The sequence below is a fragment of the Neoarius graeffei genome, chromosome 27 (assembly GCF_027579695.1).
Source record: "Neoarius graeffei isolate fNeoGra1 chromosome 27, fNeoGra1.pri, whole genome shotgun sequence".
NCBI lineage: Eukaryota > Metazoa > Chordata > Actinopteri > Siluriformes > Ariidae > Neoarius > Neoarius graeffei.
In genome coordinates, this window is record NC_083595.1 from 5,914,412 (window position 1) to 5,942,364 (window position 27,953).

The following is a 27,953-nucleotide window of genomic DNA, read 5'->3' on the forward strand; positions in this document are numbered from 1 at the left end:
TCTTGTGTTCTCCTTTAAATCCATTTTGCACTCTACTGCTTTCTCATTGGCCATTTCGAAAGGGAAGGGGAGGGGGGGTGCCCTGCCCACCCTATATATAAAAAAGCTGCGTGCGTGCTCGCTCTACGCACATGCGGTAGTAGCAAAGTCAGTGTGTACGGCAGTACTGTAGATTCCGAGTTAATAGTTAACAGTAATACATTGCTTACTTTCCCTTCTGATAGTCATGCATAGGTTTCTCATTAAAAAGCAGACACCCTCACCCCCCGTGCCCAGCACTTCCTCCGATACTGAGGACGTTTCTCAGCCCAGCACCTCTGCCCTCAACCAAAGTTGCCTCAACACCGTGCTAAGCGCTGCATCTTTGTCGGTGGATGCTAACATCGTACATGTCTCTGTTCCCGTTGACGCTAGCACCTCTGCTACAACAGATATTACCGATAAAGATGCATTGCTCTGCACAAACGTTACAGGCATACAGTCTTCCGTTCCCCTTGATTTAAACACGGATAGCCCATCTCAGCCCATTCTAAAAATTTATCCAAAACGCCTTTTTGGCCAAACCTACCGGTCATTTAGTGCAGGCTGGTTTCAGTCACGGCCATGGTTGGAATATTCAGTCTTGCAAGATGCCAGCTTTTGCTTTGCCTGTCGCAAATTTAGTTTAAATTCGGACAACATATTCACCAAACGTGGGTACACTAATTGGAAAAAGGCTCTGGAAAAAGACGGTGGCTTTAACAAGCACGCTTCCAGCCTTGTGCACATTAGGGCGATGTCTGCCTGGCAGGAGTGTCAACGCCGTGGAGAGACAGGAGAAAGTATCGTTCACCTTCTCGGTCAAACTCAGATTGAAAAGAACAGATACTATGTGAAAAGTGTAGGTGAAGTCATACAATTCCTCTCAGTAAATGAACTGGCTTTTCGGGGGCACACTCACGGGGCTGAGAATGAGGAAGGGCTTTTAATCCGGCTGTTCGAGTATACACTCCTCAAAGATCAAAAACTGAAGGATATCGCAAAATGCATCCCCGAAAATGCTAAATACACGTCTAACACCATCCAAAACGAGATAATTGAAACTCTGGCAAAAATGGTTCTAAAAGAAATCAAAAGGAAATATGATGAGGCTGACACCCCTGGCATGAGCATCAAGTGTGATGGCACCAGGGACCGCTGTAACATTGAGAACCTGTCAATAATAATTCGATTTGTCCGGAATTCCATTCCAGAGGAACATTTAATTGGCTTAGTTGAATTGGACCAGCTTAATGCTGAATATATGTGCAATCAAATCCTTTCACATTTGTCTGATCTGGGTTACAGTGCAAATAATTTGGTCTCCCAATGCTATGATGGTGCTTCTGTTATGTCAGGAGTGAGGGGTGGTGTCCAGGCCTTGCTACAGAGCAAAGTTGGCAAAGACATCCCTTATGTCCACTGTTACAATCACCAACTACATCTGGCAGTGGTACATGCAATGCAGTCTGAGCCTCTAGCAAAGAAGTTCTTTGACTGGTCTGGTGCAATGAACACATTTTGTCACAGACATTATGTTGTACATAGATATGACAACCCCACACTGAAAAGACTCATTGAAATCTGATGGACCAGTCATCATGATGTCACAAAATCAATTGTTGACAATGAGGATGCCATCAGGCAGCTTCTGTCTGACGTAGCAGACGATAACACTGCTCCTTTTGACCTCTGTACAGAAGCGTGTGGTCTTCTGACCCAGCTGAACTGCCTGAACTTCTTTGACACTGGTAGATTTCTCCTTTGTGTGCTTGGTGCACTGAAGCCAGCCAATTCAATTCTCCAGTCACAAACAGTAGATTTATGCACTGCAGGAGAGGTGGTGGCAGCCTCACTGAGTACACTGAAGGAGTTACGTTGCGACTCCTTCTGGGAGGAGCATTTCTCTCACTGTGGAAGCACTCCTAATCCACCTAAAAGGAGACGGACAGTTAACTCCCAGCTTGATGGTAGCATTATTTTGTCAAGTATAGGGCATGGTGACTCCAACAACCTAGCAAGTGCTCCTAATCAGGCATTTAAAAGGGCTATGTACAACATTCTTGACAGAGCTATTGTGGAAATGGAGACAAGGTTCTGTCAAAAAAATGTTGACTTAATGAAGGCGACATCATTCCTCTTGCCCAAATCTGTGTCTTTTCTTGACCCCTCTCTCCTACAGCCACTTCAAGTGCTTGCAGGCCAGGAACAAATGCCGCTTTTCCACTACAAACGCGGCTGAGTCGGGCTGAGCCGTGCCGTGCTGAGTCGGGCTGAGCGGGGCTGTTGGAGTTGCATTTCGACTACAACCGCGCTGAACCGTGCTGGCTGGAAGTGGGTGGACACATTGGGTGGAGTTAGCGAAAGTGGGTGGACGTCAGGTGATGTCGTTAAGCAGCGCAAACAGTGACATCAGTGATCTTTTAAGCGGTAGTCTCACGACCCGAATAGTAAACAATAAACATGGAGGACATGGAGTCGTTAGTGTTGCTGGTCTTGGTGCTGTGGCTTGTTGTCACCGACAACGCCAACAGATAGATCTATACAAGAGCGTATAGATGAGGCGAGGCGCATAAGGCTTCAGAAATTCTCGTAATTCGTAATTATTCTCCTTCCGGGTTTACGGTGTTTACAGATCCCAGCGCGCTCGCGGGGCGTGTGTGGGCATGTGAGGACACTCCTCCTCATCAATCAGTGCACAGGGGAGTGTCTGCTCACGCCCCCAGCCTCACTCAGCTCGCTTTGGCTCGCTTCAGCCCCACTCCAAAACGGTACGACTTTTAGGGGCTAAACAGGGCTGAAGCGAGCTGAGTCGTGCTGGTTTTTGGTAGTCGAAACGCGAGCCGTGTCGGGCTGAAGTGAGCTGAAGCGAGCTGAAGTGAGCTGAAAAAGGGTAGTGGAAAAGGGCCATTAATGATGTGGGCTTACAAAATGAAATTGCTGTGGCAAAAACACTGTTAGTCAATAATCTAAGCACAGATGCTAACCTCTCTGAAGTGTGCAAATACATCCAGCAGTACAAGGAGGCCTTCCCCATGCTGCATAAACTGTATGTCACCGCACTCATCATTGGTGTGTCATCAGCTGCATGTGAAAGCTCTTTTTCTACTCTGACTCGCATTCTCACACCTCTCCGAAGAACAATGCTGCATTCAAGGAAGACACATTTAGTCATTCTGGCACATGAAAAACAAATAACAAAGAATTTGGATATGAATGAATTTGTTTTAGAATTTTCCAAATCTAACTGCAGACTAATACTGTAGATATTCCAGGTTATACACTAGAAACTGATCACTTATCTAACTAGACTGAGAGCAATTTTCCACTATTCTTGTTCTCTAGTAGGTATAGTTCTTTAATACACCTATATTGCAGCCTATAAGTTCTGTTTGTATTCATAAAGGGAAAAAAAATATTGATATAAAAATGTTCCATTGCTTCTATTAATCACACAAGTCCATGTAATGACAGGTCCTTTCCTTTTATCACTAGATGCAGATATGGTGCATAATGAAGCCCAACCTTTTTTTCATGTGTCTGTTTTTTTCATGTTTGACCCTCTGAATGTTTATGTGTGAGTATGGATCTCAACTTACACTACATTCCAAATTATTATGCAAATGCCTTTTTTCACTGATTTTCCTGAAGAGTCAATAGAAATGACAGTCGTCCTAATTTTCAAGTCATCAACCGTCAGTGTACAAATCAACTGTTTTTGAACGAACCTTCTAATGCTAACTGTATTTTTTTAAATAAAAAAAAACTAAAAATGGACTGTTCCAAATTATTACGCAAAATAGAGTTTCAAAAGATTTTTGTTCTTGTAAAGAACTAAAAATGGCCATTTGTGAAATTGGAAGCATTAGTAGGTGATAATTACTGGAATCAAAACCTAGTTCAATCAAAACATCTTATAGTTCAAATTGCATTACTGGATTTGTAGCAGATTCAGAGCCCAGTGGGGCTACCCAACTCCCTGGGGTCAAGCAGATGATGATGGTGAGGACGATGATAAAAAGTAGCAAATGTCACAAGAGCAATAAACAAAACCTCTTCCAAGCAGTGCAGATTTCCCACCATTATGTTATTTTATCCACTTTGCTTCAACCAATCACCAGCAACTGGGTGAATATCATTGGGGAGTGCCTTTTCAGGCCCAGGATTTCCATAAATTCAAATCTTAATTTCCCTTTCTTTTTAGGTCCCATTAGAAATAATTGACATTCAACATTATGAAATGAGTATTTACTGAGCTCCTGCACATTTTTTAAATTAATTATGGGATATTAATTAGAGCGTAAACCATATAATGCGTCCACCCTGTCATGGACATATGCAATTCTGTTAAAATGTGTTTTCATTATAATAGTAACATAAAAATAGACTTTTCTGATAGGTATAATGTCCCCTTTTCCTAGTGAGGGTTATTAATTTCATTTTTTTAATTATGAATTAATAAAACTCTGTGCAAACTGTCAATTTTAAAGGAACTCTTACCATCCGCAGATATGTTTGTCAATTTTGATAAAACGGTGATATTTGGATGGAATTCTTACTTCCATGTTATTGCCCTGAACTTAACTACAGAACACATTTGATTAAATATACAATATTTAACAGGATAAACTAATTATAATCTAAAAATATCAATATGACAGGGTGGACCAGTGCATGACAGGGAGGACCGGCAGACGACAGGGTGGACACATAGGCTAATCAAGTTTGGCAAAACATGAAAATTTATTAAAATGAAATTGTTTCTGTTTTATTTGGTCATTAGTCTTTTTAACAAGAAATACAAAGTAGGACACAAGACAAACAAAACATAAGAGATTCAATTCATATCAATTCAATTCATTTAAGATCTCCTGAACATACAGCCATGACTCCCTGTCCACTTGTAGGGAGCGTTTATTGACGGGTTGTGGCTCCTGAATAAAACAGATAATCTGTTGGTCTGGCGGCACGGTGGTGTAGTGGTTAGCGCTGTCGCCTCACAGCAAGAAGGTCCGGGTTCGAGCCCTGTGGCCGGCGAGGGCCCTTCTGTGTGGAGTTTGCATGTTCTCCCCGTGTCCGTGTGGGTTTCCTCCGGGTGCTCTGGTTTCCCCCACAGTCCAAAGACATGCAGGTTAGGTTAACTGGTGACTCTAAATTGACCATAGGTGTGAATGTGAGTGTGAATGGTTGTCTGTGTCTATGTGTCAGCCCTGTGATGACCTGGCGACTTGTCCAGGGTGTACCCCGCCTTTCGCCCGTAGTCAGCTGGGATAGGCTCCAGCTTGCCTGCGACCCTGTAGAAGGATAAAGCAGCTAGAGATAATGAGATGAGATGAGATCTGTTGGTCTGCATACCAGTTGATGTCTTCCCGTGGGCTGGGCCAGTAGAATTTATTAATACCATTACGGCCCATGCACTTCACTAAAACACTCTGCTCAGATTCTACTTCAAGAATAATGCCTGGATATGCATCATCGTCATAGCTTATGACACACCATTGTCCAGTGTGTTTTGGCTCGATTTGTTCAGGGCGCCATTTGGTCTGACTAGTGCCAGCGTTCTCTATACCGCCGTGCAACTTCTGCTGCACTCAGAGGCATGTCCTGAATGAAGGCACAGATTACATGCAAATGTAAATAATTACTAACTTACGTTAGACTATTTATTATTAAAATGTTCTTTTATTTCCACCTCAATATTTCAAATTAAACATACCATACACACATAGTATAACCTGCAATGTCCACCCTGTCGCATGTATGTCCACCCTATCAGAGCTAAGTGAACGACAGGGTGGACATTTTCAGAGAACGACAGGGTGGACATTTTAGCTGTTAGCATTTCAGGTCACTACACTCTGTCCTTAGCTAACTAGCTAGTATGTCCTTGAAGAGAATTTTATGTACATAAACCTGCATATTTTGTAAATAATAAACATTTAACACATCCTTCAATATTATGCTGATAGGGTGGACATGGTAAGCTTAGTTAGGTGAAGAAAACACACTTAAACCAACAACAAAGATCAACACAGAGGTCATCAGACACACTCACCTCAGCAGTTAAATGTCCCGCCACTGAGTAGAGAAAAAAATGTTGTTGTGATGTCACTGCAGTAGAGGACCTCTTCTTAAAGGGACAGATTTCTCAATACGACAGGGTGGACAATTGTTTCGGGGACATCTAAAATCTTTTCATTTTTTATGAAATTAATTATTATTTTTACTACCAAATGATAAATGACCTTGAAGTGGGCAAGGTATTACTTACCAAAATAACAATTTAAAAGAAAATCTAAGGAAAAACAAATGTGATATATATATTTTTTCATATTGAAATCTACTGAGTGGTGTAGGGGACATGCCAAAATAGCATGCGTCCTATCACATAAAACTGAAAAAGTCTTTAATATGAATGTAAATTGCTAAGAAATGGTGTTTTGTGAATGCAACACATGAAGCTCAGTACAATGCACCCTTTATCAATTAACTTTATATTATATCAACAGTGCAAATGGCTTGTTTTATGTCCAGGACAGCAAAAGGCACCGCTCAGTGATATTCACCCAACTATCATTTAGGAAATCTTTGTCCTATTAATTTGCTCATACCCGTCTGAATGCGCTATTAATCATGGGAAACACGTCTGATCACGAAAATGGGGGACTTATACACACATACATACACATACACTACAATAAGAAATGTAATTTGTGGGGGCGTCGTGGCTCAGGTGGTTAAGGCGCCATGCCATGAGTGCGGGCGACCCGGGTTCGTTTCCAGCCCGGGGTCATTTCCCGATCCCTTCCCGTCTCTCTCTCTCCCGCTCATTTTCTGTCTCTGCACTGTCCTATCCAATAAAGGTGCAAAAAGCCCAAAAAAATATCTTAAAAAAAAGAAATGTAATTTGTTGCCCCCCCAAATAAACCAAATGCCCACCCAAGCATGACATCCTGGCAACGCCTCTGCTTTACACTGAAACTCACTTTTACAGCTTTCAGTCACCACCCAGGTGTATCCGCTAGGTGGGGATATAGATAAACTTTTTCTTCAGCACGTCCTCACGTTCTGCGTAATAGTCAACGTCATCACGTACAGCGTAGCGCAGTGACGGTCAGCTGATTCTTGGTGCGCGAGGAAAGTGTTGTCGTTTCTCTAAAGTCGGCAGATGATGAAGAGCGCGGTAGTTTTCGTTACACTTGCGGTTTTAGCAGGTAAACATTCAGCGATTTAGAACTGATTTTGTAAACAAAATAAAATAAAAGGGTGCATATTTATATATCATTGTCTAAACGCGTCAGAGTGTGTCAGTGAGATGAACTCTTGAGGTTAGCATAGGATGCTAATACAGCCGGCTGAAGGGTTAAATCCCAAATAGCTTCATGTTCACTCTGTAAGTGCACTATATATTATACACGTTATGAGAGAATGCAGGTTACAGCCTGTGAAGTGCACTATATAGTCATTATACAGGGTTTTGGGGATTCAGCCATGTCTTCTCAGCTCGATAGGGCAAGGCAAGTTTATTTATATAGCACATTTCATACACAATGGCAGTTCAATGTGCTTTACAGAAGTAAAAACAAAAACAGTAAACAATAGAGAAATAAAATTACATAAAATAATTTTATTTTATTCTAAAAGAATTAAAAGAAAAATAATAAGAATTAAACAATAGTAGAAATAAAATATTAAAATGCCAAAAAGAAAAAGGAGAAAAAGAAAGAAAAAAAAGAAACTAGCAGAATAAAATAGAATAAAGTTAAAGTAAATTTAAAACATGCAGAGAAAGTAAAGATTATAAAAAATGTAAAGAAGACAATATTAATTATTTAACAGAACGCATCTGAAAACAGCTTGGTCTTTAACCTAGATTTGAAGCTGCCAACAGCAGGAGCATTTTTAATGTCCTCTGGCAGTTGGTTCCATAGCTGTACTGCATAGTAGCTAAAAGCTGCTTCACCACACTTTGTTTTAACAACAGGTTTTAATAGTAAATTTTTCTGTTGCGATCTGGTAGATCTGATTGGGTTAGGCCGCTGCAACATATCAGAGAGGTAATTGGGCCCTGTACCATTTAGAGATTTGTACACCAGCAGCAATACTTTAAAGTCAATTCTGTAGCTTACTGGAAGCCAGTGAAGGGACCTTAGAATTGGAGTAATGTGCTCTGTTCTTTTTGTTCGTGTGAGAACCCTCGCCGCTGCATTTTGAACCAGCTGAAGTCGTTTGATGGTCTTTTTTGGCAGGCCTGTGAAAAGGCCATTGCAGTAATCAACCCTACTAGAGATGAAGGCATGCATAAGTTTTTCCAGATCATTTTTTGACATAAGTCCTCTTAGTTTGGAAATGTTTTTTAGGTGATAAAATGCCGTTTTAGTGATTGCTTTCATGTGACTGTCAAAGTTTAGCTCGCTGTCAATGAAAACGCCAAGATTTTTAACCATTTCTTTAGTTTTAATCCCTTTTGTGTCAAGAATAGTGGTAATCCTGAGTCTTTCATCTTTTTTTCCAAATAGAATTACTTCTGTTTTATCTATGTTCAGTTGAAGAAAATTTTGTGACATCCAGCTATTGATTTGATCGATACACTGGTAGAGACATTCAAGGGGGGCATAATCATTTGGTGATGGAGCAAAATAAATTTGGGTATCATCTGCATAGCAGTGATACAAAATTGAATTTTTATTGATAATTTGCCCAAGTGGGAGCATATAAAGGTTGAAGAGTAATGGTCCAAGAATCGACCCCTGGGGGACACCACAGGTCAAGGGCATTGACGTTGAGGAACAATTTCCCAGGGTAACAAAGAAGCTTCTATCTTTTAAGTATGATTTTAACCAATTGATAACTTTACCAGTCAATCCAACCCAGTGTTCAAGTCGATATAGCGGTATGTTGTGATCAACAGTATCAAAAGCTGCACTGAGGTCCAGTAATACCAGGACCGATGTTTTGCCTGCATCAGTATTAAGACGTATGTCATTTATAACTTTAATCAGCGCTGTTTCAGTGCTATGATTGGCACGAAATCCTGACTGAAAAATATCAAAACGGCTGTTTGATATCAAGAAGGCAGTTAATTGATTGAAGACAATTTTTTCCAGGATTTTCCCGATGAATGTCGTTTGATGGTCTTTTTTGGCAGGCCTGTGAAAAGGCCATTGCAGTAATCAACCCTACTAAAGATGAAGGCATGTATTAGATAGGGGTAGATTAAATATTCGTTCTCATATCTTTACTGACGACAAATGCTTTTTAAAATGGACTTTTTTATATTTCAACAATTTGTGAAAAACTAAATACAATTTTAAACGTTAAAGAGTGAAATATCACCCGCTTTCGGAGTAACGAAACGCATGCGGTGTCACGTGACTGCTCTGATCACATGACGTGCCTTCAGTCAGGCCTGAGCAGGAGCTGCTTTTTTAAAAATTTTTTTTTTTTAATTTTCTGGTTTTGTTAAAATTATTATTTTTTAATTAGAACGCAATAAGTGATCTGATGTTCTGTTAGCACAATAACTGGGCCTGTAAAGAGAGAGACTGAAAGAACTCCTTTAAAGACTACTTTGCTTTTTTGGGAGATTTTTACCCAGAACATTTTTTGTATTAAGGAGTGCAATTCACACATGGAAATACCTTATACATGAAAAATAGTATATTATACACAGTTCATAAAATGTATCGAATCTAATCAGTCCAGTTGCATTAAACTGTAAAAGATTAAAATTGTGTGGGGTTTTTTTTTTTTTGCAGGTGTTTTTGGAGACCAGCTGACGGTGCTGCGTAGCCCTCAGTATGTGAACTTCAGGTCGGGACAATGGCCGCTAGCGGGAGAGAAGATCCCGGACCTGGTAGCTCTCACCATGGGCTTCTCCGTCCGTGAGGTATGCAGGATCGAAACTGTTAAAAGTGGACCAACGTTTATTATTCCAGACTTAATCCAGATGTGCTCATGTTGTTCATCTCTTGATAATTGCTTAAATACTCAGACTGTGTTATGGTTTGGTGAACATCAGCATGGATATCTTGTTCAAACTCTGGGGAACTTCTTTTGCTAAAGGTGTTGTGTAACTGTCTCTGTCTTGTTTTGATATCCACACTTCATATTTGATGAAAGAACATTTCAAATGAATTTTCTTGGAACTAACGTGACCATGTTTGAATTGTCTTTGTGAGATTTAAGTTGATATTTGCGTGATTTCTGTGTGTGTGTAAGATCTCGAATGGCCAGGCTTAGCAGCAGGTTCCCTGTTCCAGCGTCCTCGTGCCAATGCTCTGATTGCCGTCCATGACATTGATGGTTTCGATCTTCCCTCTAACATCTCTTCTTATCCTCTGGAAAATGTAAGTGTCTTAATCCCATGGATTAAAGTTTTCCGTCGCTACGACGGATTTCCGTCAACTGGGAGCGCTAAAGGTCAGTAATGAGAGTGATGCAGATCCGAGGGGAAAAAAAGGGGGTAGGCCAATAGGTCTGACCCCGATGTGATTTAGAACTTCACCAAGCTGCTATGATTGCCTGTTGTTGAACCCTTTCTTGTGCTATGTTTGAGTATATGTAAAGGAATAAGTTGTTGCGCTAGATAGGCATAAATAAATAAATGCAGCCTCCGCTACTGTCTAGTCCCGGGGAGGCTCGGCGTAGGCCACTGATGAAACTATTTGGCTGTCCGACTACTAGGCAACTAGGTTACTTGTCTACTACTAATACTAGGCCTTTTGTAGTCGTAGTAATAATGATATTTGCCTACTGAAAGGTGATCAGGTGAAAAAGTTGAAGCCGCAGCAAGATCTATGCTATTAAGCCTTTTGTAGGTTAAACAGGCTTCGGCAAACAACGTTCTGGAAAGGCTGTGTTTTTCTTTGGTTTGATTAGCCTACGATTTAATCTTTAAACATTATGGCTTCAGCAGTTCGCTTAAACATTGGAGGCTGTAGAGTCGGGCTGCAAGATTTCCCGACACTTGTTTAAGATGCCAAACTTCATAGTAAGGAGAAAATAATTCCACAGTATTTAGTGCCTCGCCAGTCTCAAAAATTAATAGTGAAGGACCAACGCGAATTAAGTCCCAAAAAAACATCTCGTAGGCCTATATTTTACATTTTCAAAAAAGTCCGGAATTGGAAGTCGGTCAGTGGAGTGTAATGAAGTGTCTCATTCACTAAGCACAAAAGGGCAGAAAACAGTGGAGAAAAAGCTATTGCTTAAATAGGCTACGAATGTTTTACATTAAATTACTAATGTATGTGACAAATAAATTCATTGATTAAATAGACAAAGAAGCCAATACCCCGAAGCTCAAAGTTCAGGAAAGTGGCTCCGGTGTCGCAAGTGCACAAGAACAGTTATTTGAAAGTTAACCGAATGAATTTGTGCGTGCGCGTGCGATTTCATGAAGAACCGGGACAATTGGCATTCAGTGAAAGATTCACACCTGTGACTCATTATATTCATGCGCGCCCTCTCGCCCACTGCTGCTTCGTTTTCCTGATTTACACGTGTGTCTGAAATGGAGTTTTCAGAAATCTCCACTCTGCCCCGAGTTTGCAAAAGTAGCTGTTTTCAGTGACTGAAACCTCCGTATAGGTGTGAATGAGAGGTGCAACCGAATAAATAAATATGCGTCTTTTTTATCCGGCTACATGTAGGCTATCACTGCGCAAAGCCTCTAATGTTGAAATGGTAGTAATATTTGTTAAAATAATAGTAGGCTAATTTCCACATTAATCGGTAAAGGATGTGATGGGGGGGGATGGCCGTTTTATAAGGGGAATGATTTGAGATTTTTATTTCAGAAGGGGGATGCCTCCCCCCACATCCCCCTCCCCCTCAACTTGAGTACTGCGTATAAGGCCACCGGATATAGGCCCTTCGATTTCCATCACTAGAGCGCGTCAAATTACTTTCGGTTTTGCCAGCATGGACGCGCTTCTTTTAAATGAAGGCACAGATGTGTCAGACATCGACAAAACGGTAAAGAATAAGTGGAGATGGGCTTGGCGAAATGAAATGGGCGATAATGGCAAGCCATTTAGTTCATGGTGCAAAAAGATGAAAATGGCAGGTGTGTGCTTTTGTGTAGTTTGCCATAAAAAAAGTCTATGGAAGCAATGGCAAAAAAACTAGATGCCTTTGGCTTCACTGCGAAGAAGCAGAAAAAGTGAACTTTCACTTTACTTTTCTTGCAAGTTTTTTCTGTTCCACTCTTTTGAAAGCATGGTTCAAGTTCAACTGCACTTGCACTTTTTGAAATTGTTGAAATAAATTTGCACTTTGCGCTGAAAATTTGATGTTTCATCATTTATAGCCAGTAATGACAATGGTCAAGTCTTGCCTTAGCTTTAGTAATTGTTAAAATTATGTAAATGTACTATGAGTAGGGGCCTAGGGGATAATGGACAACACGGCGTTTAAAATTTGACGCATCGCTGATGTGGTAGGGGCCAACGACATGGAGCTTTTTTTTCAGTCAGATGATTTTTTTTTTTTTGCTTTAATCCATGTAATCCTTAATGCTTCTTTGGAATCTTTTGTCTATTCTGTACAAAAAGGAAGTGGCTAGATGGTTATTTTTTATTTTTTGTAAATGAGTGCTCTTGAAAGTTCAACTTCCTCTGCAGTTATTTTAACATTGCACACTTGTGAAATTGAGCTTCCTTTATTTTATGGTCATGAGACTCTCAGCATGTGTGCCTGTAGATTCCCCCCTTCTGTGTCTTATTAACTTCCCCCCCCTGCTCTGTCTCATCTCAGACGGTGCCGTTTACCCTGGACAGCGTTGCAAACTCCATCCACACTCTGTTTGCTGAGAGCACACCTGTGGTTCTGCAGCTCGCCCCCAGCGAGGAGGTAAACACTCCTGCTACAGTGTGTGCAGCTCTAACACATGCGTGTGCGCACACACGCTGCACATGGCCTCCTGTCTCGACTTAACTGCTTACCTCACTCTGGTTTTTAGTGAAACAGAACTATAAAGAAAAAAAAAACGATACTGGAAATAAGCAGTGGAAAACAAACACTCGGTGGATGAACACAGACATGGATCTAACGATTTGATTTTTGTGCACGTTTTAAAAACGAGGTGTTCTTGCGTAATATCTCCTCCATGGCTGCTCAGTATTAGACAACTTCCTGTGGTAGGAAAATTTGGTTTCAGACAATTCAAGGACACAGAAAAAAGAAAACCTGTATGTAAAAGTAAGCGATACCGAAAGCAAATCATTCTGTGCTGCTCGTTTGTGGGCATGTCCTGTTTTTCGTTTTTGCTCGGTTACTATGATTTCACTGGGAGCTGCGAACTAGTAAGCAAATGTCGTATCCATACAAGTTAGCTCCAGACCGCATACTAAAAATAAGTCTTTTTCTGAAAATTGAACCTTGGCATGAACGTGCGTCCCTGAACGATCAGATCACGTGTGGACCAGTGAGACACACCGCCACTCAGACCTGGCATTATGAATCACGTGTCCTATGTTGGCCGTGCCACTCGTGTGTTGCGTGACTCGACGCACCCCGCCCACATCATGTTGCGAATCAGCATCACTGAAAATGAACGACCTGTTTCGGCTCTGTTTTGCGCTGGGTGGAGCGTACGGTTACCATAAGGTTAGAGCGGTTGCCATAGAAACAGGCTTGATGTTTGACATTGACTGTTCTTAGTAAGTTAGACTCCTTTGGCTGATTTGAAATTTTTTTTTAATGTCATTTCTTTTGCGCTTTCTTGTCCAGGCTGATCTGCTCTTCCTGTCCGAGATTCAAGTGTTGCATGATATTTCTGCTCTGGTAAGTTAACATCAGAGACTCTAGTAACTACTACAGCCTTCTGGTGCGGAAAGTTCCTTGAACCTTCTGACGGTTCCTTGTAAATTATATTTAGTTTGTAGTGTAATCAACAACTAATGTCGAGTGTAATTTGGCCTTTGAAGATGACAGAAATGTGCCTGGAAATAGCTGAGAAGCATCTCTAGGCATCTAAAGCCCTTCAGCTTCTGGGGCCTGAAGGTGGGCCCCGGACCCCTGGCCGCATTGTTCTGGGCCTTTGGCCTGTCATTCAGACAGACTGAAACTTGGGTGGATGGAACATTTCAGACTTGTCTGTCCTGTGACAGTCTGCTTAAAATTCCTTATTTCCCCACACTGTAATAACATCCTGTATTCCTGGACTGCGCTGTAGACTCCATGTAAAGGGTGTGCGCCATCCTTTTGTGTTTATGGTATCGTTAATGCGCATGTTCACAAGCCAAAATGATAAGACGCTGCAGCAGGCTGACTGCATACACACACCTGTCAGCTGTCTGGCTACTGCTCGTATTCATTAATAGGGTCTCCTTGCACTCACTCTACCCTGTGTATGTACGTAGTACACGTGCTGTTTTGGGGCGGAGCCTCACTTTGATTTTTACGACAACAGCTGGATGGGTCTATGAGATGTTGATTTTTGCAACAGCTCTGAAGAAAATCTGCTTGAAATCCTCTGATGCCCCTTTTCCACCAAAGCAGTTCCAGGGCTGGTTCGGGGCCAGTGCTTAGTTTGGAACCGGGTTTTCTGTTTCCACTGACAAAGAACTGGCTCTGGGGCCAGAAAAACCGGTTCCAGGCTAGCACCAACTCTCTGCTGGGCCAGAGGAAAGAACCGCTTACGTCAGTGGGGGGGCGGAGTTGTTAAGACCAACAACAATAACAAGACCGCGAAAGATCGCCATTTTTAAGCGGCGAGAAGCCGCAGCTGTACAAACGCGAAGTCATCCATTATTATTATTATTATTATTATTGTTGTTGTTGCTGCTGCTGCTTCTTCCGTGTTGTTTTTGCTTCGATATTTGCGCCAAGGTTTAAGCAAACGTAGTGACGTAACTGACGTATACAGCGACGTAATGATGTATACAGCGATGTAATGACGTGGCACCGCGAGCGATGGAAAAGCAAACTGGTTCTCAGCTGGCTCGCAAGTTGAACGAGTTGTGAACCAGCACTGGCTCCGAACCAGCCCTGGAACTGATTTGGTGTAAAAGGGGTATGAGTCTTGGGAACTGAGCCTCTGGCCATGAATGAAACATTGACCACCTCTCCTCCCCCCTTCTTCTCTCTGTCCCTCCCCCTCTCTCTAGCTGATGAGACACAAGCACTTGGCTAAGGACCAGGCTCCTGATCTGTTCTCTCTGGAGCTGGCTGGGATGGAGGAGCTCACCCGGCGCTACGGCCCGGACTCCCCTCAGTTCCAAGACGCCCGGCAGATTCTGGTAGCTGCGCTGCAGAAGGTGAAAAACCACACCACACGTTTTCAGCAAACAGATCCTATTGCATGTGGTTAAATGGGGGAAACTCTTCCTAAACCTGCACCTGTGCACCATCACGTTCACCACAAACACCTTTTGAAAGTGTCAGAAAAGAGTAAAAAAAAAAAAATTGTAAACTGACTTTCACTTGCGTAGAGGCTCTGTAGCAACGTCACTCTTGCACACATTGCATATATAAATAATATACATTTGTATACAGCTGTAGTAAACACGTTTTAATGATGGCAGCAAATACAAATCTCGGATTGACGAGGAGAGATTTAACGCCAGTAGTGACGGCTTATGTTTTACGTCATTAAACCCTTTCTTCATCTCCGTCATGTTCTCTAGTTTGCTGATGATGTCTTCGGCGTTTATGGCAGCAATGCGGTGGTGGAGGTGGTGACGTTGAAGACGTTTGAGACTCCGCTAACCAGGAAGTCGCGCTCCATCCTGGAGGCGAAGCAGATTGTGAGTTTTTAAATTCAGCACTTTTGATGTCTGCATATTTGCATGATGCTTTACGCAGGGTCACGGTGTTCACACAAGGGTCTGTTAAGGAGGCGGCGTGTTTATTTTCAGCTGTGGTCATAAGCACTATTTCTTTTACCAGAAGCTAAAACACTCGGCCAGATCACGCTGCCTGCTAGAATGAAGGACTAGTGGAAATGGACATGATGGCTTTATAAATTTGGATTTCTAAAATTGAAATTCAGTGTTAAATTGTTAGCTCCTGTACTGCACTTTCTCCTTTAGTGAAACTTAAACGCTTTAAAGAATTAATCTCTTGTTATGAAGAGCCATATAAAGGCTGGGTATTTTCTGTTCTGCCCCTCATCTTGTGCATCACAAACATGTGACGTCCTTCGCAGCTGTATTTTCTCTGCTCTGAACTTTATCCCCCGTGACCCATTTGACTTTGCTAAGATTCATGATGTATGCAAGGGTCTTTTTAAAAAAGCATGCATGCTATACCTTGGAAAAAAAAAAAAAAGGGCCTCAGAGCCCACCCTCAACAAAGACCAGCCAGAGAGACAAACACACAGTTTAACACTTAAAACGCTGGTTCTGGATACACACAAGCCTCGTTCCTATTTAATCACACACTGAACAGGATTTAAAGTGTATGTAATGCCTTACAATGAATATTACTAGTAACAACCAAAATGAATTAGTTAAAGCAGGGGGGAGAAATTATCAAGCACAAAACTATCGATAAATCACGGCTTCCGGATAAAGGCAGCTTTGCCTCAGGGTTAATCTTGCATGACGTCACGTGTGGAAACCCGGTTATCTGAGTCATTTCGGTTCATCTGACGCCGTGCTTGTTTACGCGCTGAAATTGGACATTGTTGTTGGAATCTTACAAAAATAACGATGGGAAAGCACTGCGTTGTGTTTGGATGTTCAAATCCCGATACAACAGGACATTCAGTTCACAATTTTTTGAGAAATGCTCCTCATCTAAAGCAACAGTGGGTGAGGTTTGCAAACAAAGGGGGCAGATTTTGTGTCGCCGACTAATAATAAATCTGATTCATCAAGTGTCCATCACCACCAGAGCGACCACATGGGAATTACTAGAGCAAAAAAGAAACCCATTTATTTAATAAATGACATTTGGACAGTTTGTCAATTCCCCTATCATCACTTCATATTTTCAATAATTACACTGAATAAGTGTATGTTTTAAAGGTGCCAATTCCACCAAAAACGTTTAATACTGGCTCTTTTTGAAATACCATAGTTCACTCCGAGTTGCATATGCATGCTGCATGTGAAAATGTAATTCTACCCCCATTCCCTGTATTAGCTTATGGAAGAAAATAGTCGGAAAAACGAGCGAATCAGAAAAAGCCCTACGAACTTGCGTAAGTTCGAAAATTAGTAGTCATGGCCTCGCCCACCTTGGCTTGCGACCGCCCACGGGAAGGAAGTTCAGCTTTAAGCGCAAGGAGAGATAGCAGAGCCCATCTCGTCAGTAGCTAATGAAGAGGACCTAACAGCTAGCTGAAAACATGTCTGAACAAGTTCGTGCCTGTGTTATTTGTGGCAGTAACACATCGTTGCATTTCTTGCCCAAGATAGAAGAGGTGAAGAAGAAATGGTTGGAATTTATCTTTGGAACACCACCAGCGAAGTATAATGCAGCGTTAGTACTGTGTTCTGATCATTTCAACCACAGTGACTTTTCAAACTTCGGTGCCTTCAGTAGTGGTTTTGCTTCGAGGTTGTTTTTAATCCCTGGATCTGTACCGTCAAGACGATCGACCACCAGCTCACAAGCTGTAAGCAAAGCATGAACTTTTTGTTCGAAGGTTTTTGTTACAAAATAGCATGTTCGTATTCTCCACATTAGCATGCATGACATGGTCACAAGCTCGGCAGGGATGAGGGATTTCCGCTTTTTCTGAGTAAAAAAGACCTTTTTATATTATGCCAAATCCGTTGAGAATTTTTTTTTATTATTAATAATTTCGGGGGGTTGGGGTATGTTCCTCCATGCTGTTCAAACTTTATTAACTCCAACGATGTTTACACATTATTTGTAAGTCGCCATCTTTAGTCTCGTTTAAATCTTGTTGAATGTGATGTAAAATTCGTGTTATCTACATTGTTATTGGTCAAAACATCGATGTTGAGACCATAATGGCCAATCAAAACAGTTTTTACAAAGACACCCACATCCGCTTGTTCTGACCCGCTGGAGGTAGCGTCACAGTGCTGTTAGCCAATCAGAGGTAACACGTTTACATGTCATGAATATTAATAAATAAGAGCTGAAATCCTGTCGTTCTCCCGCCACCCACTCCTCCACCAAACTAGAACAGCCTGAAACAGGAGAACCACAGCATTTTTTTCACCAAAACCGGCTCACGGCATTCATTCATACTAGAGACCACCGCACAATTAATGAAAAAACGATGCAATGAGACCTTTAAAGATAATATTTCTATATTTATTGAGGTACATGTAAATATTTTCCATCGACCATCTTAGAATAAAAATCCACTAAGCATCTGTGATTCCAGTTCTCTCTGGCTGGTGGTGCTGAGTGGGATGGTCGTGAACTGGCAGTTTCTTGTCTTGGTGGTTTGAGAAGAGAACCATTTACTCTGGAATATCCTTGATAATTATCTGCCCCTTCAGCCGACATATAAGAATCCCAGTCACTATCAGAATTCTCTCCAAAACCTGATTCCATATTGGGACTGGTCTAACCACTGCTGCACACATGAACAAAATCGATACCTGGATTGTTACACACGTGACGTCACGCACCCCTTCAGGATCAGGTGATTCCGTGAAATCGTCTGATCTTATTGATTTTCCATTAATTTATGGCCTTTTGGATCTGCTATGGTTTGAAAACACATGGTCAGTCAACATAATGAGTGTTGCTTTGTACGAGGAAAAAAGTGTGGTTTCTGGACATTGAATGAATATTGAAACTTATTTCCAACAACTTGCACTTTTATCGTTTCCTCACTGTGTACGCTGAGCTGTGGGATTCTATGTAGGTAAATCTTTCCTTCTGAGCATTTAGAGATTAGAAGATTAGGCATGTGCCTGGAGGAAGAGCTTGTGGTTTAATGGACCAGATACAAAAACGCTGAACTTGCTTGCCGCTGAAGCAGCAACACAATGCCAATGTAAACTGACTAGTGAGACTCCAGAACCAGTGGAATTAAGCATGTAGCTCATGTGACCTTAAAGGAACAGTGAATAAATACCTGCCTGGGGTATCTGAAAGGTCATACAACCGCTGCTCACCACTAAAGGGGGCTTAACTATGTCAAATGTGTATTTTGTGGCTTCGTCAGAGTGGGACTGACTTCTGCGATAAACGGTGCGGCTCACCGACAAACCCAACTCCAGGACTTTCCACATCGTGGCTGAGCGCGTCTCACTTTCTTGTCGTAACTCTGGGAGGAGTTTCTCTGGAGGTTATCAGGCAATGACAGGATGCACACACACATTAAAATACTCCTTGTGATTCATATAAACACTTCAGAGACCACCCGTCTCATTCAATGTTTATTACGTTACATTAAAGGCATTTAGCAGATACTCTTACAACAACGGGGTATGTGACCATGGTCCTGGAGCAGAAAGGGTTAAGAGGCTTGCTCAAGGGCCCGACAGTGGCAGCTTGTCAGTGCTGGGGATTGAACCCATGACCTTCAGGCCTGAGTTTCCCAAAAGCATCACAGCACAAAGATCATCGTTAAATGGTAGAGCGAGCATCACAATGAACACTCGCTCTCCTAGTTAAGATGCTCTTAGCACTAAGAGGCTTTTGGGAAACTCACCCCAGAGTCTTAACTGTTGAGTCACATAAAGATATTTGGGTGGAGCTACAAAATGGCGTCAGCCATCAATTTGTCAAATCTAATAACCACAGATGTGTTGACTTCATACTACATTGTGTACAAAGATATATGAGTTTCAGGTGGTTTCCAGAGCTCAAACATTTACACCTCTCACTAGCCACAAAGCTAGGAAGTAATGAGTGAGCTGTAAATAGAAACATTGGTCAGAGCGTGCTAACCTCCAGCAAGCAGCTCTCACAAACAAGCGCACTCGTTTCTCTCCATCCTCTGATAACGTGTGAAACCCACACCAAAGCTGACCTCATTTCTGATTTATAAGACGCAGAAGCTTGCACACAGTCAGACGTGTTCACTGCACAGTGTGTTAATTACAGCCATGATGGACTGAGCCCATGCACGCAGACTGTCCAACACGTGGTCAGTGCAGCACCATGAGAAACTGCTTCGAGTTTCAAAACGCTTATTGCAACACGCCGCCCGCTATTTAGAGCTTTAAGATGAATGCACCCTTTTTGATATCATTCTAGGTGATAAGCGCACTCTGCCTTTTTGGTAAATCAGAGCATCTTCTTTTTAAAACCAAAAGAGGATTAGTAAAATAAAACCACGTTGCCCCGTATTAACCCCAAGTGTTTGTGATTGACTTGTTTTGGTTCCAGAGTAACCCAGGAAGCCCCTACAATCTGGCCGACAAGTACAACTTTGAATACGCTGTCGTGTTCAACATCGTGCTGTGGCTCATGATCGCGTTGGCTCTCGCCGTCATCGTCATCTCGTACAACTTGTGGAACATGGACCCGGGCTACGACAGCATCATCTACAGGATGACCAATCAGAAGATCCGCATGGACTAATCATGCATTACATTCCGTCGCAGTGTTGTGTGTAGACAGGTTTCTCACTTCCATTCCTCCCCTGCGTATGTGTATATATCGCTCTGAAATTTCAGTTTGTGAATAAGTAGGATGAAGAATATTTATTGACCCCTGCTGTTTTGCTGAAAAATCTAAATGAGAACGGGACGCATGTATTTCGCCTTTGTTAATAGCACGCTGGGTGTGGTTTCGTTGAGTAAGTGCACTGCTGTGGAATTGTGTGAAGTCGTCACGCTAGTGTCGTAATGGTGTTCTGTGTCGTGTTCCTGCTCGAGTGACATGTTGAATCATGTGTTTTTGTTTTTATTCCTGATACACTGGACTACATAATATGATGGCGATTGTAGAGAGGTGGGACGATAAACTAAAATTGCATGTGGTAAAACTTCACCCAGGTGTGATGTTAAAACATGGAGATCAGACATGATTTTATTTGGAAATAAAAATATACATCCAAAATCAGACAATTGGTTACAACTGATGATGTTTATTTTATGACATGTAGTAGTGAGTCACGGTGACAAAAGAACAAAATGATTGAGGAGATATTTTATGAAATGTTTGATCTTGATTAGTTTCTCAGCTCTCCTCCGTCCCCGGCTATGTTCATCTGAAACTTTTTTTTTTTTCCCCTGTTCTCCTCCATCAATCATATGACTGAAGTTCAGCCGAAATAAAACTTCCTGATGAATTACAGATAAAAGTGGAGAATGGCTTCTGTCAGGGTCACATGCTATTTATTGTCTAAAAGGAACTTTGGTTTTCGAGGACAAGCTCGTACCAAACCCACAAACACACTACAGCCCTTTTCCACCAGTCATCATGTCTAAGAATCTGATCTTTTGAAGTGAGAATTCTCAGAAACTGTTATCACTTTTCACTAATATATTCTGGAGAGTTTGTGGTTGAATCACGTGACTTGACATGAATTCTCATGAGTACGACTCAGTGGTGTGTTCAAACGAGCCTGACTCAAAGAATCACTTTTTTTTTTAAACTCATGTTCAGTAAAAGATTAAGAAATGAATGAGAAACTATTCAAAAAGGAGACTCAATACACTTCAGCCACAATTCACACGTAGCAAAGCCCTTTCTGCCACTTCCTCCAAGGCCAGACTGCCTTCAACTCAATCTTGCGCAGTGGTGCAAAAACCACAGATGAGTGGGGAAAAAAAGACCGAGCTGAGCACAATGCACGAATCTTTAACAATACCCATATCACAGACTCACAATGTTTAGAGTAATTGTTTCCCAGTTATAAAGGTTACAGTAGGTGAGGTTTCAGTATAATTTCCCATTAAAAGCATTTAATTTAGATTTGCTTCATCTCACCTTGAAACAAAATATTTTAAAATAGTCAGTGTTTAAAAATCTTAGTTGAAAATGCTAATATATTACCTGCATCACTGCTGCAGTTCAAACTTTGGGAGGCGGGGCTTGGGTTGTGTAATCAAGTAACCAGTTAACTGACTCCGCCTCTTTCCGTCATGATACCAAAAGGTGGGGGTGAGAACGACATTCCACGTTGGCCGCTCATATAACGTTCCAGTGTTCAATCACTGAAGAGCTGCATGTAGCTCCATACAACCGAAGGGAATTTAATAAATTAGTTTTTTTTTTTTTAAATATTTTTACAGGATGTGACTTGTGCTCAATAAGAAAACGAGAACAATATAAGTAGCTTGTCTCAACTCTGCAGGATGAACAGAACAAGTGAGCAAAAGGTGTAACGCCAATGCTGAGTGATGACCTTTAGTCAAAGACATCATTTCTAATCTCTGACTAAGGAAAACGTTCCTCGACTCAATTCCATCTCCTGGACCTCGAGTTTAGCAAGTAACAGCAAATCAAAATGGCAGCTTCAGCAAACAAATTCTTACTTTTAAATGAGTGTATACAGGTATTTACTTTAGATCAATTTGTTAAATCTATAACACTATACATTGCTTTACATTGCAGTTAGCTGGCATGGAGACGTCTGTGGTTTCTTCCCAACTTTGTAGCTCAAACGCACAGAAGTCTGAAATGATGTAACTTCCCACACTATCGAGGCCAGTCGAACCGCAGGATAACGGTACCTCAGGGTTTAAACTGAAACACTGTTAGTGCATTCTGGGAAATCTCATGGCCAGCGGGACCACAACGCTCGCCCCCTCCTTCCTTTTTTTATGTTTCTCAAAATGGCTGACATTCTACTCGGAACCCTTAAGTGTCTGAATCACGACTCACTTCAGTCCAATGACTCACTTATTCAAATCTTCCAGATCGTCTCCTTAAGTGACTCCAGGTTTAATTCACAACTCGAAAAGCACTTTAGGCCTCTTCTATAAATTTAGGCCTCCAAAAAGTCTAAAAAGGTTTGTTCATGCTTTTGAATCAATTCGTCTGGTTTTACAAAATGACTCGTGTGAATTGTCCATTACATATCAGTAGCTGTAGGAGCGGGGCTTCTTTCTGCCTGTGATGACCTTCGTGAAGTCCACGTGTTGCGTCGGGTCACGGGTTCACGGGCTGCAGGAGCGCGTGCTGTTGAGTTCAGTTGTCCTGATGCACCCTTTCATCAGTACGTACTGCACCTGAGTATACTGAAAGGATAACAGGATGTGACTGGATTAATAAACGTGTTAAAATTGTATTTAAGATTAAAAAAAAAAAAAAACTTAAATGCAGTGTGTTAATTGTGTGAAAGTGTAGTATGAGCCAGTTCCCTGATGAAACGAGAGCAGAGCTGTCCCGGTGTGTGTGTGCTGTATGAACACCACAGCACAGGAATTAAGTTCTATCTGACAATTCTGTGACTAAAGCCCAGCGCACACGGGCGATTTTTTTTTTTTTTGACGCAAGCGAAAAACTGGTTTCTGTGCGGATATTTGCGATGGTGATTTTTTTTGTTGCTTGCGACAGATCGCAGGTATCAAACATGCTTGACAGACCAAAAAAAAAAATTTGTCAGTCGCTGACTTGTTGCAGAGATATCGCCACGTGTGCGTGTCTTTGCGACAACGAAGCGATCACCTCCAAAAGCTAAGTCAATCCCTGCCTGTGAAGTCATGTGATTTCCACATGACTTACATCCTCCTCCCCAAATTGCCCACTGGTCGCAGATAACACGCACATGAGAGGGGAAACTCGCATCTAAAAATTGCAATACGCTTGTGACGGAAAATCGCCCGTGTACACCGGGCTTAAGATATTAAACCATAATAGTTTTATCCTCAGTAAGGTCAAAGAACAAACAGCTGCTTCATGTTGTATGTTTATACTCTCTATTTTTTATACATAAGAAGTACATTAAATTACACACTTTGATATTGCAGCATGTGTACAAATCATTAAATGGATGCAATTCTAGTTGAACTAGTAATAGGATTATTTCCAAACAGACACCAAATCCTTATTTTCAGTTCATATTCATTTATTTATTAACTCTTTATATGAGCACGTTTCAGTCCTCTAAACCATTTTTAATGAGTGTATTATCCAGTGTTAGCAGAGAAGTACATTTACTTGAGTTCTGTACTTAAGTACACTTTGAGTATCTGTACTTTATTATTATTATTATTTATTTATTTATTTTTGAAATATATGACTAACTTCACTACGTTTGAAAGACAAATATCGTACTTTTCACTCCACTACATTTCTATCCAGGTCCTCGTTACTCATTCCTATGAAGCAGCTTTGAAAGTGGATGTTTTTTTTCTTTTCTTTTCTAAAACGTGATTGGTTTTTTCACAGCTGACACAGAGAGACGATCAGTAATCACTAGGGTCACGTCACATCCACAGACTGGATAAAATCAAGATCAGTGAGTTCTCAGCAGCGTTATTTAACACGATCAGTTGATGGCAGAATGGAAGGAGGCGGTTCTTCTGGAGAACGCACGCACTCATGCTCCTACCAAGAACCCATGTTTCAGTTTTCTGTACGGATTAAAGTGTCATTTTGTTTTAATTGTTATTGTTTGCTGAAAACGAACCACATCACAGCCTACAAAAACTCGCTGCCCAATCTGCAGAAGCATATTTAAGTATATAAATGTTTTATTCCAAGAGAAAGCTTGCAATGAAGTTGTCGGTGCTTTTAGAGCTAGCGATAACGTCGCAATAGCTGTGCAGTCTGGTTAGTCAAATGACTTTCTATAGATTTACACCAAGTTGCCATCGCCTTGTCCACAGCTAATGATAACACAGCTAGTTAACTTGCACACTGTTAGTTAGCATGTAAAAATGGAGTTACGCTAACATGAATAATGTTAACTTATCTGAAGTCCTTTCAGAAATATGTTTTACCATAATCTTGCCAACTAAACAGAATGTAGAAATGTGTGTTTAAAGGTTTTTATTCTACAGGTTCTACAAGTTCGTCAGTAAATCCATTTGGTGGTTTCAGAGGCGCTAGGTTTTGTAAGCGTTGTGGCAATAATACAACGACGCATTGACAGAAAATGTACTTTTAATACTTAAGTATTTTTAAAAGCAAGTACTTCAGTACTTAAGTAAAAATTTGACTGGACAACTTTCACTTGTATCGGAGTCACATTTGTTGCTCCGATACATTAAAGTGGATGTCTTCTATTTTTTTTATTTTTTAGTAAGCTGACTTACACTGATGATCTCCAATATCACTGGTGCACTCATCGCTTTGTTAATGTATTCTAAAGTGTAAACGCAAAACTGTAATAAAGCAAATCAGGGCGCTCTATACCATAGATTTTAAAACGTTTTACCAACTTGCATCGCTTTCTCACACACGTTAATGCATTTTGATCTGTGCAGCACGGTACATCTTTTGCATGTGGGACTTTCCGTCTTTGCAACAGTCGACACCGTGCCCACATCTACAGTGACTCAAACACCTCATTTATCTCTTCATGTCAATGATGAAAAATGAAAAACACTCATAGACACACAACAGACTTTAGCACATGTCCTGACTGCAGAAGCGTTTTAGATTCACAAAATCATTTTAAGTATTGTTTAAAAAAAAAAGCAGCAAAAGAGTGAGGAGTTATCCTACCACAAGGCTGGCGTCCTGACACAGTTGTAAACCAGGATCTGGAGCTTGTGCTGGAGCTTTTGGAGATCTTCTGCAGTGACGAACTGTAAAAATTAAAATGGAAAAATAGGAAGTTAACCCAGCGAGAGCCAGGACTGCATTAGCCTGTCCTTATTATACACATGAACAAGCCCTGTGTGTCAATAACTATTAATAATACATTATATGAATTAGAACACTGATTAAGCAGTGACGCATATCTAGCGGTAAAATGGTAATGTGATATACATTTCTTGTATCCCTGTATAAAGAATAAACACATCACTTAGCCACAGGCAGTTTAGAATTCTAGGCCTATCGGACAGGACAAAATAACACGTTTTAACTACAGAAATATATCACAAGCATGCAATTAAAAAGAGATCACTTTGGCACTTGTAGACTGTCTATCTGAATATGGTGCCCATGAACCTTTTAGGAATTTCATTTAAGGTCAATAGACAACATGAAGACTATTAGAACAACCAGAAGACCAGATTTGTATTTTCAGTTGTGCAGGAGTAAACTATACTCACACTACATTCTTTATTTTACACGTCATGAGAATATACAGTAAATAAAACCCACCTGTAACTGTAACAGCCAGAGCCAGGTTCATTATTACTGATATGGTGAGAATGGGAACGAAGGTTTTCCAGGTTTCTTCAGGTGTACTGATTGACTGATTCTCTGGAAACAGTTTGAAAAACAACAAATAGTTGGAACGTTAAACAAACCACATTAAACATGTTTTGTCTTGTAGGTTTTATATCAGACGTGGTTGAAGGTCCGGGGGTTCTCAAACTTTTTACACAGACTTAAATTCCACAGACGCCTGCAATATAGATTTAATTAATTTTACACTTATTAAATATGTGTACAATAATATTTAATCTGTTTCTTAGCACTGTTGAGATTTGTATTATTTAACTTTGCACAGACAAAACCTTTAGAATGAAGATAACAGCTGTTCCTTAAGCATGTAACGATGTATCGTGTGATGATAAATCACTATACAAATTTATGATGATTCAAATAGATGAAAAAAAATCAATCATGATTATCAGTTTGCATAACCTCAGTTTTTCCTGACTGTAGTTGTGCTGTTCAGACTGCAGAGGATCTACAGTAGCGGATTGTGCAATTGACTGTACAAATAGATTTAAGAAGAAATCGGAGCTCTATTTTTACAGACTGCTGAAAGATTAAAAAACAGAAGCAGCAAATGGAGGAAATACAAATGTTCATAAATTTATTAAGAAAAGGCCTATTTGTTTGTTTTCTTTTTTTTTGCAAAACAAATATTTTAATTAACAGTCTATTATATTTTACTTCAGCCTTTACAAATGTGGGTAAATAATTATTGACTTAAGAAAATGAAAAGTTTTTTTCTAAACAAAAGTATTATTTAAGTTGAAAAAGAATAGGAAAAACGTTGCTTTTTTTGGTAATAAAATTTTCTTCATTTAAATTTTTTTTTTAAATATCATGGGAACATTGAATCCTGAACCAAATATTGGGAATCAAACTGAATTATGAATTGAATCATTACATGCCGACGAGTAAGACAATAATGAATATAACAACAACTCTGATAATGGGAGTTGTAATTTAAAAATAATCACATTTTCATTATCACAGACCTCAAAAATCACCCTATAATTTTATAACTAGAAGACATGTTTGTGTTTTTGCCTGGTCACAAAAGAAATTTATCCAAAAACAAATCATTTATACATTCAAATGAAAACAAAACAAAAGTTGCTTCAATTCAAAACCTGTTCAACACGACTATTAAAGGATATTATTTTAATTTTGGTTTAAATAAACTCACCAGCTGAGTGATTCTGGATGTAAAGTCTGATTCCACTGCTGATGTTGGGAGGTGAACCAGACTGAATGCAATAATACACTCCTAATTCATTCATACTGATATTGTGAATAAATAAACTGCTGTTATATTGCAGTGAGAAAGTCTTGCTGAAGGTTGTGTTACTGTATTGTGCATCCGGGGACAGCCTTGAGAAAGAGCGTAATATATAAACTGGAGGTTCTGGCGGCTTCATCAGGAACCAGAACACATAATTTATAGACACCTCACACTTTAGAGTCACATTTTGTCCCAAATCCACCGACTTCTCGATGAAACCTTCTGCAGCTCCACAGCACACAAGTAGATCTAGATAAGAAATAAACACACACACACACACACACACACACAGGTTAAAATTATTAGAACACCATACAAATATTCCAGAAGACAAAGTAATGCAGTTACAGGATGGAAAGTTCGAACTGAATCTGAAACTTGTGAATCTACTCACAAACGTGAAGCTGAAAGATCCTCATGATGACATTTGAACGCTGTCCAGAAGCTCGAAACAGCGAGTCTGATTTAGTCAGGAAGC

General features: G+C 40.6%; 2 protein-coding genes across 2 annotated transcripts; one reads left to right on the forward strand and one right to left on the reverse strand.

Annotated features, from left to right (window-relative positions):
* Window positions 1-775: 775 nt before the first annotated feature.
* On the forward strand, window positions 776-20,975 carry LOC132874785 (renin receptor-like). Its single transcript, XM_060911184.1, has 8 exons — window positions 776-1,178; window positions 9,777-9,902; window positions 10,240-10,367; window positions 12,778-12,873; window positions 13,753-13,806; window positions 15,132-15,281; window positions 15,651-15,770; window positions 20,293-20,975. The coding sequence occupies exons 1-8, from the start codon at window positions 776-778 to the stop codon at window positions 20,485-20,487; spliced, it is 1,272 nt and encodes a 423-aa protein (XP_060767167.1). The 3' UTR covers window positions 20,488-20,975.
* Window positions 20,976-27,953, reverse strand: LOC132875048 (uncharacterized). Its single transcript, XM_060911636.1, has 5 exons — window positions 27,870-27,953; window positions 27,380-27,724; window positions 26,134-26,235; window positions 25,528-25,610; window positions 20,976-23,093 (listed from the first exon to the last, which is right to left on the reverse strand). Exons 1-5 carry the CDS (start codon window positions 27,892-27,894, stop codon window positions 23,013-23,015), a joined length of 636 nt encoding a protein of 211 aa, XP_060767619.1. The 5' UTR covers window positions 27,895-27,953; the 3' UTR covers window positions 20,976-23,012.

Excerpts from the sequence above, each read along its gene's own strand:
- LOC132874785 (XM_060911184.1), top strand. The coding sequence starts at position 776 with ATGTCTGCCTGGCAGGAGTGTCAACGCCGTGGAGAGACAGGAGAAAGT. Across the intron at positions 9,903-10,239 it reads CACCATGGGCTTCTCCGTCC|ATCTCGAATGGCCAGGCTTA; the intron begins GTGAGGTATGCA and ends TGTGTGTGTAAG. Across the intron at positions 15,282-15,650 it reads TGGTAGCTGCGCTGCAGAAG|TTTGCTGATGATGTCTTCGG; the intron begins GTGAAAAACCAC and ends CATGTTCTCTAG.
- LOC132875048 (XM_060911636.1), bottom strand. The coding sequence starts at position 27,894 with ATGAGGATCTTTCAGCTTCACGTTT. Across the intron at positions 27,725-27,869 it reads GATCTTTCAGCTTCACGTTT|ATCTACTTGTGTGCTGTGGA; the intron begins GTGAGTAGATTC and ends TTTCTTATCTAG. Across the intron at positions 25,611-26,133 it reads TCTGGCTGTTACAGTTACAG|TTCGTCACTGCAGAAGATCT; the intron begins GTGGGTTTTATT and ends TAATTTTTACAG.